The following is a 17,847-nucleotide window of genomic DNA, read 5'->3' as shown; positions in this document are numbered from 1 at the left end:
GTACTCATAATGTGTGTGTGTGAGTGTGTGTTTGTGGCTAGAGAAATGTAAATGTTTGCAAGCATTTGCCAAGCGACAAGGACAACGACAACGGAAGAGACAGGAACAGGGACCCGCATGACCCGCATGATATCTCGATGGGTTATTGCTTAGTTTTTGGGCAGCGGCAGGAACAGAGATACAGAGAGAGAGAGAGAGAGAGCGTGAGAGTACAGTGAAACTCATATGCATAAATATTTTTGTGGATTTAGTCGCGTCCAATAACAATGCGCATCAAAACCAGCCGACAATTGTGGCTGCCGTGGCAGCGCAAAGTCGTCGGCGATAAATTTGAATAGGGGTTTACGGTCTCGGTGTGAGTGTAGATTTAGCGTGCATAGTCTTGATTGTTTGCAAATACGCAAATTATTGCCCAGCTTGTCGTCAATTGGCGACAATTGGCCTCAATTTCGCAATTGACAAGTGCAATTTGGAGCACTTACCTCGCACTTGGGCAGCGGACCCTCGGGCATCTTGACCTTCCAGCCGAGCAGCGGGGGAATGCATATCAGCGCCGACATGATCCACACCGCGGTGATCATGACGGCGGCGCGGGCGGGCGTGCGCGACTTGAGATAGTCAACGGCCTTGGTGATGCTCCAGTAGCGATCGAGCGAGATGAGGCAGAGATTCATGATCGAGGCTGTGCAGAGCAGCACGTCCATGGCCGAGTGTATGTCGCACCACCAGCTGCCGAAGATCCAGTAGCCCATCAGCTCGTTGGCCAGCGAGAAGGGCATGATGATGAGGCCCAGAAAGAAGTCGGCCACCGCCAGCGAGGCAATGAACCAGTTCTGTATGTTCTTCAGCGACTTCTCGGTGGCTATCGCAATGATCACCAGCATGTTGCCCACCACAATGATGATCATCAGTATGGTCACGATGATCGAGGCGATCACAATGTGCGTCAGCGTATAGCCGCTCGGATACCGGCCATCCCAGTGCACCTCCGTGCCGTTGCTGCTGTTGGCCAGCAGACCCATGCTCATGTTGGCCGTCGTCTGATTGTAGTAGCTGCCCGCCAGCTGGAGGCTGTTGTTGTAGAGGCTGCCATTCAGCAGATAGATCGTATCGTTCACTGGCGGCTGCATCTCCAGCAGGTTCGGCAGCTGCACCTGCCCATCGACTGTCACCAGCGGCGGATTGAGTGTGGCAGCCGGATTGCCATGGGCCAGCGATGATGATGCTGCCGCTCCGGCAACGGCTGCTACGGTTGCTGCTGTTGTTGTTATTGTGGCACCGCTCGAGAACACGGCCAGGAAGTCATCATTGCTGATGTTGCCCGTATTGATGCTGGCCTCCACTTTGGCGTAGTCCATGTTGCTTCGCTTGTTGTTGCGCTTGTCAAGTGTATATCTGTCTCTATCTCTTTCTCTGTCTCTGTCTAGCGTCGGATTGGTCCCATGCTAGCGCTGTCCGCTTCACTTGGCTATGCATATGCGTATTTATGAATTTATATTCTGTTTGTATTTATAAATAAATATATATACGTATATATTTATATACATGTAGATGTGTGCGTATTTATAATTAAATTTGAAAATGCGGCCGGCAATCTAGCATTCGTTTGCGCGCGTTTCAATTACGTCCGGAATTCTGTTCCAACACCCAATTAATTCTAGTAATTTATCTAATGCCTAGCATAGTTTTGCGATTTGCAATTATTCGATTATGTTTTTACCCGTTTTGCACCGAAACTTGTGTATGTGCGAAGCGTTTTGAAGTCGCGTGAGCGTAAAACGCGCGCGGCTTTCATATAACTATTGATTAATATTATTATTTATTTTTAATAATACATTCAAATATATCATTATTTGTTTTGTTTATTGTTGTTGCTGGATAAACACACACGTAGACCGACACACATGAAGAGATACAGAAAGGGTGTGAGTTAGAAGGAGAGAGAGATAGCAAGTGAGAGAGACTGAATTTCACACACACACACACAGACACAGAGATTAAACGTATACTATGGATTACGACTGACTATATACAACAGGGATCCGCCACCGGGGCGCCACTAGAACCCCACTCTCGATATCTCGATCTCGATGCCATCGATGTGCCCGATCTGCATTCACATGGCGCCTTCGCCTCACTGCCGTCCGTTCGCTTTTTTCCGTATGCGTATTCGATTTGCACTTGATCAACAGTTTGGTAATCCGCTCAGATAAATAGTCCGGTTTCGTGCGTCAGCTCGCTTATGTACAATGGATTTGTGGACTGTTTTCGTTGGGGACTCGCGCGCCTCTCAAGCCACACTCAGTCGGGCGTGGGCATTTCTCGACACGATTTGGCGCTTTTTCTTTGGCTAAATGTCAGTGAGTCTTGGCTGTTTACTTTGGCTGTTTGGCTACTGGGCCAGCTGACGCGCCCGCAACACGTTCGCACCGCTGGAAATGCACATCTTAACTGAATGCCCCAACATTTGCTACCAAAGTTGTCTTTCGCACACGCAGCCTCAGCGGCTGGCCTCGGCTCTCGCCTCGGCGCCGATTCGTGCGGCTTGCCGCTTCGTTCGGCTCATGCCGTTGCCGTTGCGCTGGGGAAATTCGCTCACGGGGAAATTGTCTCTTTGGCGCGATTTGTGTTTCACTTTCCACTCGTTTCAGCTGCGTTTGTTTTGGTCAAAGTGTGCGTGTGTGTGTGTGTGTGTGTGAGGGTGTGGGTGAGTGTGTGTGTGTGTGTGGGGCATAAGTGCGCCATATTCCTAAATCCAAGACCCAAAACCTATACCCAAAAACACAACCCGAACCCATTTGTTGCAGCACTTTTCACGTTTTTCATTTCACTGTTGCACCCTCAGCCCCAAAGGGCGTGTGTGTGTGTGTGGCTGTGTGAGTGTGGGCATGTTTGCTACAAATGTTGGCCATGCGAACGAGGCCCATGTGTGCGATGCGGCCTTTTGTTTACATTTTTTATTCCAACCCACATAGCTGGCTTTGTTTTCACGCCAAATGCTGGCAGGCTCACCTTTTAAATACTTTTCACGATTTGCGGCCTGTTAAAGTTGCGTCTCAACTGTGCCAATAAACCCCCAAGAATGAAGCCATCAAAAGGCGTGCGGGCCAAACACAATACATATATACAAACATGTATATATGTATATATATATGTGTGTATGTATTCTTATGAATGCCAGCACATTACGCACATTATGCGCTATAGTCACGTAGATGGGGCACATAATTGAAAAGCCAACTTGTGCGTATCAATCGTGCAGCCAAACAGGTTGTTCTGATATCTGTTGTTGTTGTGGTTGTTATTATTGATGTTGTTGTTGGTGTTGCTGTTGCTGTTATTGGTGTGGCTGCTGCTGCTTCGGCAGCTTCGCAATGAAATCAGCTAGAAATTATTATGATAATGAAGAGTTGAGCGCACACTTCGTTCGCCTGGAAGTTCTTTATGAGGCAAGTATGCATTTATGTATACGCTGCGTATGAGTTATTCGAGTTATTTGATTACGTTAAGCATACGCCGTGTTGCTGCCGCGCATAATTTCAAATTACACGCAGCAGAGCGACATCAACATAATAAATCTGAAAAGGGCCGACACTTGACAAACAAGCAGCGAGCAGCGAGCTGCTACGACATCAACTTATTTGCCGTGACGGCCACACACACACACACGCACACACACATATGACATATGCCGGAAAGACTAAGCAACAGAAAGAGCAACAGCAACGGCAACAGCAGCGGGTACTCAGGGCTCAGTGCCTAACAGAAGATTGCTTGTCAAGCGCTGATTATATTAACCGCCTAGACAGACACACACACACACGCACGCCAATCAGTGAGAAATGACACACACACACGCACTCTCTCACTATAAACAGCCGCAGTGTCGGGCAGAATCAAATTGCGCATACGCCGCATAAGCCTATGGACTGTAGCCAGTCTGACGGCATGGATAATGCGCAAATCTCTCAAATGCGCATGCATTAAGTTATGCACATATATTCTGTGTGCCAGTATGTGTGTGCGTGCGTATGCATGCCTCATTGCGACTGCAGCACGCACAGAGCAGCCGCTAATGACAACTTCGTCTTTCCGTCTGCATTTATGGGGCCATTGCTCAACAGCTAAATCCAATTTTTATGCGCCGCACGTTTTGCATAATGAAATCGGATTTGTGGACGGACATAAACTGCAGCTAAAAATGGGGGGGGGGGGAGGCGTGGCAAACATTTCGCGCACTCTCTAAAAGCGTTTTACGACGAGCAGAAAAATTCTAACAATAAAAGAGTATCATAACGACGTAAAAGTATATTAGTTTAAGCCAAAGAAAGGCAGGAAGGTAATGAAATAGGCGAGGGCCGTATCTACGAGGTCTAAGAAACTCTTAGAGTAAATATTTCTGCATTAGCTGATATGACTTCCATATGTTTAAGTGTACACCAAAGTCTTTTATTTAAAATCATAAAAACTAAAAAAAAAATTAGGTAACTGCACTACAAATGAAATATTTAAATTATCTAAACAGTTTTGAGTACTCTATAGGGTATATGCGAAGCCTTAAAAACACTTACTACTGGAACATTCCTTTGCGCTGTTCGCCGCTTCTGTTTTTCGAAACATTCCAGACCTGAGCGTTTTGTCACTATACGACTGGGAATAGCAGCTGGGAATAGCAGCGAGTGCTGCTGCCAATTGGCCAGAGGCGTGCGTTATGGACCATTGGAATGGGTCGACCAAAGCGCAAACAGCAAAACGAAAAAAGTAGGGGAAAACATTTTCAGTGCGCGAGTTCGGTTGAAAAATGCGCAAATGCAACTCGCTAATGGCTGCGAATATTTTATGTGCGCTTATCAGTCGCATTAGCTGGAAAACTGTTGCTAAAAGCTTGCCATATCCTATGGGAGTGCTGCGCTGGGCTGTGCCATGACGTCGGGCTGGTTCCGGAAATTACGTTACTCATACGCACCGTGGCGCAGCTCGATGCATTATCTTAATTTAAAAGCGCGCTACAGCCAGAGCTACACGGCATTGGACAGGCTGGCAGACAGCTCATGTACCAGCCAGGTTTTAGTTTCATTAACTTGGCTGAAAACTCATTTATCAACCTGTCAGCGGCAATTATTTATGCCCGCCTCCACCTAAGGCGGCGCGCAGTGCGTTCTATGTGCACGCGCATCGTGGCAAATTATAGAAAATTACCCGCAATGGCAAAAGCATCTCAATTTGTCCAACGTCCGCATTGCGAATGCTTTAACTGAAATTACAATCGATGGAACTTAAATGCGCAGCAAAATCGAATTAATGGCCAAGCACTTCGGTCGCGACTCCGTCGCCAGTCTTACCATTAAGCATTGAAAGTTTTAATCGGCTGATATGACCCCTGATTCGAGCTGATTCTGCTTTCCGGCCTGCCGGCGCGCCATTAGGCTGCCAATCAGCCCAAGGCAGCACGTGCGCCCAATTGACAATTGAGGACCTCCGCTGAGTGGCCGAGGGCGCACTGGGCCAAATGGCAGCACGAACGGGTTGGCTGTTCCGTCCGGCCAACACGGCTTCCATGTGCATGTCACAGGCGCCTCAAAGCACAAAACATAACCATATTTACTGCTTGGCCGAGCACAGCAGCAAACACTTCAGCCAACAGCTGCAAGCTCGGACAAGGAAGCCTACCACATGCAACCAACTAATGGATGTGTTATTAAGTAACAAAAAAAAAAAAAAAAAGAAAAATAAAAATAATAATAATAATAATAATAATAATAATAATAATAATAATAATAATAATAATAATAATAATAATAATAATAATAATAATAATAATAATAATAATAATAATAATAATAATAATAATAAAATAAAAATAATAATAAAAATAAAAATAAATGTAAAAATATCTAAAATTAAATTAAATAAAATAGTCAATAAAAAATATAATATAATTAAATAAAAAATATTAAAATAAAACTAATAAATGAAAAGGAATAAATAATATATCATAATTATTAATATAATCAAAATAAATATAAATAAAATATATTACATAAAAAGGAAATATTACAAAAAAATTATAAATAAATACAAACAATATTAAAAATATTAAATTCTAGTTTTAAATTATTTTCTGTTGAAGCAGTTGAACTGAAATTCGATTAAATAAAATAGTAAAGAAATAACTCGCTTTTCATGGTTTAAGAGTATAAAATTCAGAGTCATATATGAAAGAACACCGTAAGAAAAGCAAAATGAAAAGTAAAGAGAAAATTAAAATAGAAGAGCGAAAGCAGAGAATATAAGATATATGTATATTATAGGAAAGATTAACAACAACAATTTGAAGGATCATTTAAAGTATGCCATCTCCCTGAGTTGAAGGAGTATTTTACTAACGGAAAAATAAGGAAGAATTAGCTTTGCATATCAATCACTTCTAAGAAGAATTTTTTGAATTAAACCAAACAAATTTAAGTATAAGTGTGCTACTACATATGTATATAAAGTATAATAATTTTATATGATTCGTTTGAATAAAGATAATTATCTTATACCATAAACAACTTGAAAATGGGAAAATGGTTTTGTCTTCATTTAATAAATATTTTGTGTACTATTTAGTATGATTACTAATATTACAATATGATTCTCTACCATTTAATATAGATCTAAATGTTGCCTATTAAAATGCCTAGTTTCATGCTTAAAGCTTCGCAGCTGAGAGACTTGAACAGTTTCCATTTCATCAAGGTCTGGCTGCGAAGTGTGCAATTGTCAGTTGTCATAAAATTTATGCGCTTAATTACTTGCCGTTCGCTGCTGAACTTTCGACGGGTCCGAGGGTGCGACAGTCGGACGGTGCGGCGGCATCATTTATTATTTTTATTTACGCAAGAACAAGCGTTTTATTGACACCGGCGACACGAGGAGCGGCGGAGTGGTGCGATAGTCAATAAGGCAGCGACAACTCAAAGGACTTGGCCAAAAAGCGCCATTAATCTTAGGGCCAAGTTGTGCAGCTAATTGCGCCGCACTCGGCTGTCTGGAACGGCACAAGGTCATTTGCCTCTAGGCAGGACGACGAGAAAAATCCAGCTGGCCGTTTACCCCGTATCTTGGCCCTCTGCACAATCACAAAAGGCCGCTTCTAAACATTAATGCGTTTACTGCTGGACGAGGTGAACAGCAACATGGCCAGGTTAAATATATTCAGGCAAACAGAAAAACGCCGAAAGTTGCCTACATATTACATTTACAAAAATTTTAATTAGCCGCGCCGACAACACAACAAAGCAAAACAAAGCAAAACAAAGTCAAAGCGGGCCAACAAAAGCGACGTGGCACAAAAAGCGTCGAGAGCGCCGCGTCCTGTAAGCTTTGGCCTGCGGGCTCGTCAGCCATGGCCGCTGAGATGTGACAGGGCACCGCGCGGCGTGTCCAGTGCAGTCCAGGGCACCAAACATCCAAACTTGCTGCTCAAAATGCAGCTGGCCGCAGCGCTATCAAATCTGCTGCGTTCGCTGGCTCGCTGGCTTGCTGGCTCGCCTTTGGCCTTTTCATAGTTGCTGTTGTGCTTTATTCTCGCGGCGACTATATAATGAAGAATTTTTCATTGCCTAAACCAAAAATGTTGCAACACAAAGGGCCGCTGGATGTGGCAGCAGCAGGAGCTGGTGCAGCAGGAGCAGATCCCATGACTTAATTAGAATTTCGTGCAGCTGCTGTGGCAACTGTGTAAATACCTTTTGAAGAATGCGTTGAGGTCTGCATAGCGGACTGCATATGAAATAACACAATTTGATATGCTTAGCTTGCACATTATTTAATAGCTATGTATGTACGTCAGTCCAGGAATTGGATCAGGTTGAGTATCCATAGAAGGCGAGACTTGTGGAATAGCTTAATTGGAGCCAGCTGCCACTGCGAGCTGCACTGTGGTCCATTGTGCATGTGAACTAGCCTCAGCCACCCCTTGTTAGGTGCAAACTTTCGATAAAATGTTTAATTATTTATGAAATTTATTTATTGACATTAAATTGAAAAATAAATTTATGTTCTCTATGAAATGCAGAGAATTTTAAGCTCCATCATTTGCGTATTACGAGTCACACATTTGCTGGCTCGCAGCATGAAACATATCTGTAAATGAATTGCATTTCAGCATTAGAAATCTCAGCTCAATCGGATGCCATTGTTACAAGTTTGTTATGCAATTGAGTTATGCAGAAATCTGAAGAGATGCTAATGGCTCGGCAGCAATTTGAGAAGATTAATAATTAATTTAATTCGAATAGTTGCAACTGCAAACTTTATGACAAGCCTCATTGTTCATTTGCATGTAGTATTTGTGAGAAATAAAAGCCAAGCTGCCATCCCTTGGAATTCTGCTGGCTGCCATTGCGCATTCTCAGAAAAAGTGAAATAAAATAAATTTGCAATAACCAAATAGAAACTAATTTTGAATCTATTTGCATAAAGTGTCATCTGTGCGAGTTTTATGTGCGTTGCATACATCTGCATACATTCCACACACACGGCCACACCCCCGCCCACACTCACGCCCACGCCCACGGCTGCTGCAAAAGTACAAATATTTGCATGCCCTTTTTGCCGTCTTGTTGCATAACAAATTTGGTAACTAATGCTTGCAACAATGTTGCGTGTTAGTGCATTGTTGAACATGCGGAATTACAAGCAGCAACATTAAATGCAACACGAGAGCAGCTGCGCTGGCTGCAGCAGCTGTCAGGGCCGGGCTATGAGTGGGTGGGCGCGGCACTGGCTGCGACTCCTGCTACGCAGCAAGCTCCAGCTGCGCCAGTGCACATTAGACACGCTCATAAAGCAGCCCTGCCGTGAGTGCATCGTGATTGCTTTCAATTGATTTTCAATCAGCATTTTCAAGTTTGCTGCGGCCTTCATTATGGCCCGCTCGTAATGGCGCCCGCCTGACCCGGCAGCGTGTCCCCGAAATCGGGCTGGTCATCTCGTCGACCACTCAGGCCTCATTGCTCATGCGGCCAACAGCATGAAAGGTGAAAAAGCTTTTAGACTAAGCCGGGTGGTCTGCCATGCCAAGTCCCCCCACACATTGCTGAAGCCTCTCTATTTGCCAACTGCTGTGCGCATATTGCATGTCGCAAATAACTCTGTTACAGCAATTGACTTGCAATATTTGCCAACAACTGTCCCTGGCTGTATGTGTATGTATGTCGCGCTGTTTGCAGTGGGCGAAATAGCTGCAATAAATTGATATCAAATGGCAAAGCGAGAGCGCATTGACTGAAGAGTTGATACACTTTTACACACATTTAGTTTGATAAATCTTTTATTAAATTTATTTATACCCACCGTAGCTTAATATACCCAGCATATGCCGATTTACCTGAAGCAAGCTTTAAAAAATTGCACAACTAGTTTTATTGATAGCATTTTTCCAATTGTGTCAGGCTGTTTGATATTTTTCAATTTTTCTGTTCATTTAACTATTTTTTTGCATTTCATGACATTTTCAAACTAAGCAAATAACTCTGTTCCAATTGAAATATCGTTGCTTTAGCTAAAAACAAATCAAATCGAATTCATGAATTCATACAGAAAACTGTATGAAAAGTTCCTTAAATCAAATGACACGGGAATCGGCCAACGTTGACTGGATGTGGCTGGTCATTCGGTTTAATAGCAGCTCAGCCATCGTTAACAAACTGCGAAAGAAGAAACTTATTTAATGAACTTCCTGATGTCGACTCAACCTTTCAGCCTATGACCTGGCCAATGGCCAGAGGCGGCACAGTTTAGTTGGCCGTGGCCGTGAAGAGCGTCGCTTGGCTTGACCCTCGCTTCATTTGGTGCGAAAACTTTTCGCATACATGCAAGATACGTGCCGAAACTTAATTGGCACTAACCAGGTGGCCGGCGCTCTTTAAGAGCAACGCAGCCCAAGCAGAAACAAAAGATTCCGAGTTGAATTTATCGGTTTCCATTATGAAGCGGCTTTGGCACAAAGCCACAGCAGCCGTTGGCCATAATTAATTAATAGAGCATCGTTGTAATAGCTAGCCGCTCGAAAAGATCCTGTGGCTGCACACGCTCTGCACCTCGGCCCTGTTTTGCATAGTGGAAACCTCTGCTGCTCGAGCGCTCCGGCTATGCCAGCGCCACAAAAATGTTGACTGCGCAAAGCCACAGAGACTGCATTATTTCTGCGAGTCTCTTCATGTTGCTTGCGAATTCCCTTTATGCCAACGGTTGAAAGCAGGGCTCGAAAGAATTTGCTTTTTGCATTTTCGGTCAAATTTATGAGTGGGAGAGGTGCGAATACTGGGAATGTGCAACGTGCAGCAAATTTTTTAATTATATCAGCTAAGAAATAACCTTTAGTTGAAAGCAAACTACTGGGAAAATAAAAAAAGATTGAGCTTAATAAGTATTTTATGATGTAGTATTTCCCTTTGTAAATATAGGTTATGTTTAAACTATTGCTTTGGCATGGGATAATAAATAATTTAATTGCTATTAATGCTTTTAAATTTGGCAAAAATTATGATAAAGATGCCATTCGATATGTTCCTGAAGATTAGAATACTTTCTTTTATAGAGTATGCTATATAAATTATTAAAATATTTTCGATTTCTATTCTATTTTAATCATTGTAAATAAAAAAAAAAAATATTTAGTTGAAAAAAAATATATATATTATTTTAGCTAAAGCATTAGAAAATTATTTAAAAAAATAAAATAATAAAATAAAAAATATGCTAAAAGCATAAAAAACCTAAAAAAAAAATTAATATAATAATAAATTAATTTTTTAATTATATAATATAAAAACTAATCTTAATACTCAGTTAAGTCAAAAATTTTATTTTGAACATTTTACTATAATAAATAACAAAGTTTCTTTAAAATATAATTTAATCATTTGCAAAAATGTGAAAATTCACTACAGTTAAAAACAATTACGGATCCCTTTGAACTGTTGATAAAAAATGTTTGGCCTGTAATTGAAATTCATTGGCTTGGCGGCATTTTAATTAAAATTAGTCAGCTGCTGCATTGAAAGTGTGCGCTAGACAACATAATTACGAGGCGCTTGCTGGCATCTGAATCAGAATCAGAATCGGGACTCGAATTTGAATTTGAATTTGAATGTGAATTAAGGAGCAGAGGAATGCGCACGATTGGATACAAAACACACCCAAATCAAGCGCATCTGCCACGACGCCCTATCGCACCTATCGCCCCATCTCCAGCTGACACCTGTCCCTAATTCGGTGTCAGATTGGGTCACCCAAAAGGGTCCACTTTGTGGGCGTTTTAGGTTTCACACGCTGCGCAAAGCGCACAGAGCGAGAGAGAGAGAGAGAGAGTGTGTGAGAGAGAGAGAGCGCAGCATCAGTTGCCGTACTCGAATTGAATTTAATGCTTTAAAGCAAATGCTTTCTCTACTTATTTACACTCATTTCAAATATTTCTTCAGCCATTTGTCAATGTTTGATCTGATCTGATGAGGTTGGGGGTCCAGCAGCAGCTTAATGCAAATGAAATTGAATCAAGTCATTTGGAAGTTCTTGGCAAAGCACTCGCAGTGCAGCGGAATCTCTTCAAGCGACAGCTGTCCATTAAATAATTGAAAAATGCACTGACAGCACGTGCAGAAGTGAGGTGACGAGAGAAAGAAGGCGAAGGAGCAGGGAAGCAGAGCAGCAGAGATACAGACGTGGGGCGAGAATTGCCTTAAGGTAAAGCATTTGACAACTTATCAGGCAGCGCACAGTGCACACATACACGGGCTGCCGTTAAGTATAGTGGAACTCGGAGCGATAATGTAATGTAAGGCAATTTGTGCCAATAAATCAAATTGCTTGTGCGATTCGGCAAGTTGAGCTGTGGGCAGGAGAATTGATACAAGCCGGGATGCGGCAGACGTGTGGGAATAAGTGACGCACAGGCATTTGGCATTTGTATTGTTGCCAATGCTGATGCTGATGATAAACTAAATCAACGAAAATTGGCTTACGAGTCTGGGATTTTGAGTTATTGCTGCCCACGCTGCGTATACGTAACATACCATTAGGGGCGCGTTAGCGTCGCCATCGAGTAGGAGGCATCTCCATTGTCAGACAGTAGAGCCGTGCACACTCGGACTTGGAGAAAACTTTATGACACAAGTCACCGGCGCTTGTAATTAGTGGGCGTGTCTCTATTGAAAAGTTTTTTGCACTGCCATGACATGCATTTCACGCATCTACTCGGTGTTGATTCATAAATTATTGCAGCGAAAAGTTCTACAAAAATTGTGATAGTTGTTTGTCGCACGCCCAAAATACTTTTCAGCTGCACCCTTGAATGACTTATGGGCGTGCCACATCGGTGACCCACAATCCACAGGCACTGAAACTTTCTCAAGTCAGTCGCATGCCGCATGCCGCATACCGCATGCAGATCCCATTGAGTATCTCCATTCGGAAGCCGAGTGCAGTTGATTCAAAGTTGCCAGCCCATTCTGCCCGCCCCCTCCCTCATGTGGAGCTTATCTGTTGAACAGCAGCCGCCTTTGATAGGCAAAGTTTCCGAGTCTTCTGCCGCAGCAATGAATGTCAGCTGTGCCGTCTGTCCCGCCGTCGCCACTTGAGACAGCTTGCGACTGTGAGCAGATTTAAGAAATCCAACTCTGATTGGGGGCTCATTCTCATTCGTCCGCCGCCCTTAAATAGTGCCCATGACAAGCAGTCGGCAGCAGGACGATAGCATTTTGGAGAAAATTAACAGAATTTGGGTTAAGTGCATATGAGAGTGGAGTGTGTACTCGCTTGAGTGCGAGCACCGGGGCGCATATCGAAGTCACGAGTGTAATCAACTTGTAGCGTTTGCTTGAGTGCTGCCAGCTGCATAAAAGGTGAACTAATGTTGCCCTGTCGAGCGCTAGCTACTGTGTGATAATTTCCAAGTCCTGTCGCTCACACACACGCACACAATCACACAGACACTCAAACATGCACACACAGTAGTAGATCTGCACACATTTCCGCATCTAATGGATTTTTATACGGCAACATGACGACGTGCCGCCATTTAATCTACACTCAATATGATTTCATTACGCAGCAGGAGTCGAACTCGAGCAGGAGTCGGCCGACGCACAGCCACTGCCACATACGATGGCTATCATATTTGGTGTGCGTTTGATTGTATTTATACGCCATAATCAGCATTATGAGAGCCTTTCCATACCCTGCACCCATTAAATTGTATAGCCAAAGGGTATGCTGGGCCCTAAGCCATGTATGTCATAAGCAGAGAGAAGTAGCCATATACATAGGACAGATGTAGATATTTGATGATGACATGCCGCATCTATCGATCATTTTCGTTGAGCTTAGCTATACCCTGCAACTGAGAACTTATGGTAAAAGGGTGGTTTGTTACTAATCAGTAATCTAACATTCACCTGGCAACCCTTCTGTCAAAGGCAGGCCGAGTACGCCGTACAGGCACAGGGAGGCTATTTGAGATGTATTATATTAAAATGTTCTGTATACAGGATATATTCTAGTCGATCATTAGCGGGAAGTAGTGGGTGTTAACATCATAGCACCACTTACTAATGATGATGAAGTTGTGCTTAAATGGCAGAGCTGAGCCGGATACGGCACTTGACACTTGCCACGCTGGTCACTCCCGGATTATTCAACACTTGTAATGAAAAGTAATTTGCGCCCTATTCGCTTGATTGTGCGTATTTTGTTTGGTAAACCGGACGGACACAAAGGCAATGGCGATGGCGAAAGCGAAAGCATTCCGAAGATGGAGCACCATAATGATTGCGTACAAAATTAATGAACGTGATTCGGTGGGGAAAATTTGATTAAACTGTTCATTAATTCCAATTGTGAGACAATTTGCGTGGGCTGCGTCTCCACACGGCTCAATAAAATACACGAAAATTGAATTCCATTTGATTAACAAAATACAAACACAAAACCAAAAGAGAAACAAATCTCTCAAAGAGAACAGAATGTATACATATTGAAAAGAATAAAGATGTTTCAGCCTAATCCTTGCTGCATGTGGATTGTGATATATTATTTCTCTTTGTGTCAGGCTATGGGATTTAATTGTGCATCGAATATGTGTGTTTGGCATTTAATCAAATAAGCCAAGCTTCTCATAATAGATGGATATGTTGGAGTGCACAAATGCATATTAGATGGCATGGAAAAGCCTCTGAATGACTGACAATTGCATATGGAATTTAATTGAAATTGATTGCGAAATGCAACAGAGTCGAAATTCAGGCGAATTAATTCGATCAGCTGCTCATAGAAGCCAACTATGGAACTGCAGCAGCTGGCGAAGGAATAATAAAGTTATGCATTGCAAAGCAAATATTAGACCGAAAGAAAAACATTTTTGGAAAATGCTAAGAAAACATTGCAAATAATTTGATCAAGGCGAGGTCAAGCGAGAGCCCTGCCGTTGGCTGCATTTAAGCCTTGTCTATGTATGTTCAACAAGCAGTGTCGTACAATAAATCCAAACTTAAATGCCATAGGAATGTGGACGAAAGGATTTGCTGGCCCGAGGCGCTCGCCAGAGCTGGGCAGGGCAGGACATTCAAGCTCATTATTATGCATGAAGTCATTGACAGTCTACCACCTGCAGGACAAAAACACACCCACATACATACACACAGATGTATCATCTCAATGGGTGTGTCTGTGTGCGTGTGTGTGTGTGTGTGTGTGTGTGGGTAAAGGCAACTTGTGGCACTGAAACGGAAATTTACGCTGACATGAAAACCTTGCCATTGGCGTCTGTGAGACGCAGCATCCGTCGCAGTCGACGACGCCGCAAAAGTTTAAGTGGGCTACGTCCCAGCGGCATTGCTGGCGCTGGCCATTCCCGAACTAGTTGTTATTCAATGCAGCATCCGGAACTTGATGGAATTGACTTTTGTGTCCCAGCTCGGTGTCGCTAACGCGTTGAATTTGTTCTGGCATCATTAAATCAAATTGAAACCCCTTTGCTTGCCACCAAAGGACTACCGACTTTTGATTGCCAAAAGTCCACACACACACAGGTGAGTCTGGGTGAAAATCTGTGTGCGTGTGGGCGTGCCAGGTATTAATCTAACAGCCCGCTCAGCATTGATCACACTTAAGTTAGACCAAAACTGGGCAATGAACCGACTGCCTGACTAAGGACCTTGGTTAGTCGCAAGATGCCTTTTAATTAAAAGCCAACACATGCTAAATTATTTATTTAAATTCGCCTTTGGCACATTCCATCTTTAATCAAACTGGCAATCTCTCTTCCAATCTCAATCCCGCCCCTTCTTCTCTGTCTCTCTCCCGGCTGGCCGCAGGGCTCTGATTTATCTAAGTCAAAATTGAGTTTCACCCCGCACATCGAAGCATCTGAGAAACTGTTGCCAAGTCTCCCACTAAATGCACACGTATTATTTTCGAAATTCGAAGGTTACGCATCAACAGCCACACGACGACTCTTCCCCGGCTCTTCAACAAAGCAATAAAAATAAATAAACTAGGGACATGCAAAAACTTTAAACTTTTGCCATTTGTTGTTGCTGCTGCAACCGCTGTTGCTCTTAGTTCTCTGTCACTTTGCACTGTTGCAACAATTGTGGTCGTGCAACAAAAAACTGCTGTAACTACTGTTGATTTTAGCTGTTACAACTTTCGCCGCCGCACAAAAATAAATTTAAATAAACATAAAGCAGCATGGAGGCCGCTTGCTGGCCCCATAACCATAACCATAATGCAACAAATCGTTTTGCAAGCCTTGTAATGGGCCCGAAAATGTTTTGATCCGACTTGTAACGCATACTACATACATATATGAGGGTAAATATATGGGGATAGCGGGGACTATTAAGAATGCTGTATGCCTAATATAAAATAGAGTTTATATTCTATTAAGAAGTTTATTAAACATTTATATCAGAAAAGTAAGGACGAGATCTACTAAACCATAAAGGGCTAGACAATATCTTTGCTTCTTACCATGAAAACAAAAATAAAAATTTATTTATATGTAATGCTTCGAGACACCTAAGTTTCAATAATCTTAAACTAACTTATAAGTAAAATTTTATCAATTCTTTCTTAAAGAAAATTATAATAATATTAATCAAATATAAATTGGAATTTATTTTATATTTTGTTGATATATTTATTTTGTTTTCATTAGTTTTATTTATTAAAATATTATTTTTTATTAAACAATACATCATTAAACTTTTTTACAGAGAATTTACACGTTGAATAAACACTCTCAGATGTTCTTAATTTTTTCTTTTATATATATATACGAAATACATTTAAAATGGAAAATCTGGGTATTATATTTTTTTGTTTATTTTATTAAAGTGGTTTCATTTTTATTTAAATATGTTGCACTTTTTTAACAATTCTTCCATTATGCTTTAAAATATTTAAAGCATTTGGTAAAATAAATTGTTTGATAAGTCGAAGGGCATGCAAAGGTCGCTGAATCTCTTATATGTATTTTAACGCCGTCTCTCTCGCTCGCTCGCTGTCTTTCCCCTGCAATCTCTCTCTCTCTCTTTCACTCTCTTGTTGTTCTCCTTTTTTATTTGCATTTGGCCGTTTATTTGCGACGCGCTGTGCCGTGCAAATGGATATACATAAAGTTTTGCAACTGTTTTGCAAAATGTTTCATTGTCGCGCATAGTTTGCATATTTGCGCAATGATTTTGTGGCCTAGCAAATATTTGTTCACACATTCACTGGCTGTAGTAGTAATCGTGTGCGTGTGCGTGCGTGCGTGTGTGTGCAACGGTATGCTGCTTATATGTTTATTAAACTGCTCGTCTGAGCTTATTAGCATATTAGCATATTGTGGCTTTTCACGCACACATTTCCATAATCGCGAATGCAAACAGTGAACCTCATAATCGAGTTGATTAGCGGTACTGTTTATGCCCCTGGGTCCTTGTGAAGCAACCCTCCTCGTTCGATTCATACTTAATACTCTTATAACATAATCCTGAATACTAAGGGAAATCACTTGAGTTTTAAATTGGCAGCTATCCATTCGTATCAAAGCTATTTAGAGCAGTTCAAAGAAACATTGAGGATTGAAAACAACAACAACAACAAACTATTCAGAGTCAGAGGACGAGCCGACTTCTAAAGAAACAATATGCTCTTGTACACTTTTTTTTGCTAGCAAATAATAGCAAATGAAAGCGCCTGAAGGATGGGCATGAGCCGCAGTCAGGCTCACAGCTGGCCAAAACAGCCCTTGAGCCAACAAAAGTTTACATAACAAACTGTCGAAAAGTTTACCCAAAAATGTTCCAGGTGAGCATCGGACAGCAAAAGCAAAAGAGCAACATCAGAAGTTCCCAGCAAAGCGAGCCAACTTGTGGAATATTTATTTCGTGAACTGGGCACAATTTGTGAGAGCAGAGCATTCGCATATTTTATTTTGATTTGGCATCTCTTTCTCTTTCTCTTTGTTTTTTTTTTTTGTTTTTGTTTTTTCGCTTGTGGGACTTAAAACTTGAAATTGGAAATATATTGGGCTGGGCTGAAACAATAAATAACTAAATTGCCATTGCAGGCCGAGGTTCCAGAGGTTCAGAGCCCGATGAGCGAGACTGAAGAGCAACAAGTAGGCAATTGAATTTAGTTTCAGAAACAGATGCACCCATGCTTGCAAAGATATGCCAAATTATAGATGCCACGCGCCATAATCTGGGCAAATTATCTCGACACTCCGACGTTGACAGCGGATTGTCCGGGCGCAGCTCAACTCGTGCGCCAGCCTCATAAACTTGGAGTGGTCCAAAACAAACGAAAAAAACT

The 17,847-nt window shown here is 42.2% G+C and overlaps 1 protein-coding gene across 2 annotated transcripts in view; it reads right to left on the bottom strand.

Moving 5' to 3' along the window:
* The window catches only part of Octalpha2R (alpha2-adrenergic-like octopamine receptor), a 52,269-nt gene extending 49,797 nt beyond the window's left edge, over positions 1-2,472 (bottom strand). The window contains exon 1 of one of the 2 annotated variants that reach the window (XM_030382862.2): positions 483-2,472. In XM_030382862.2, the coding sequence (XP_030238722.1) occupies positions 483-1,358 (876 nt within the window). In that variant the 5' untranslated portion in view covers positions 1,359-2,472. The remainder of the gene's footprint in view (positions 1-482) is intronic. The other variant, XM_030382861.2, reaches the window with a different exon arrangement.
* Between the last annotated feature and the right edge of the window lie 15,375 nt (positions 2,473-17,847).

This window comes from Drosophila navojoa, chromosome 2, assembly GCF_054131105.1.
Source record: "Drosophila navojoa isolate 15081-1374.11 chromosome 2, UAZ_NAV_1.0, whole genome shotgun sequence".
Taxonomy (NCBI): Eukaryota; Metazoa; Arthropoda; class Insecta; order Diptera; family Drosophilidae; genus Drosophila; species Drosophila navojoa.
Note: the sequence above shows the minus strand (reverse complement) of the source record. Positions and strands in the feature narration are given on the sequence as shown.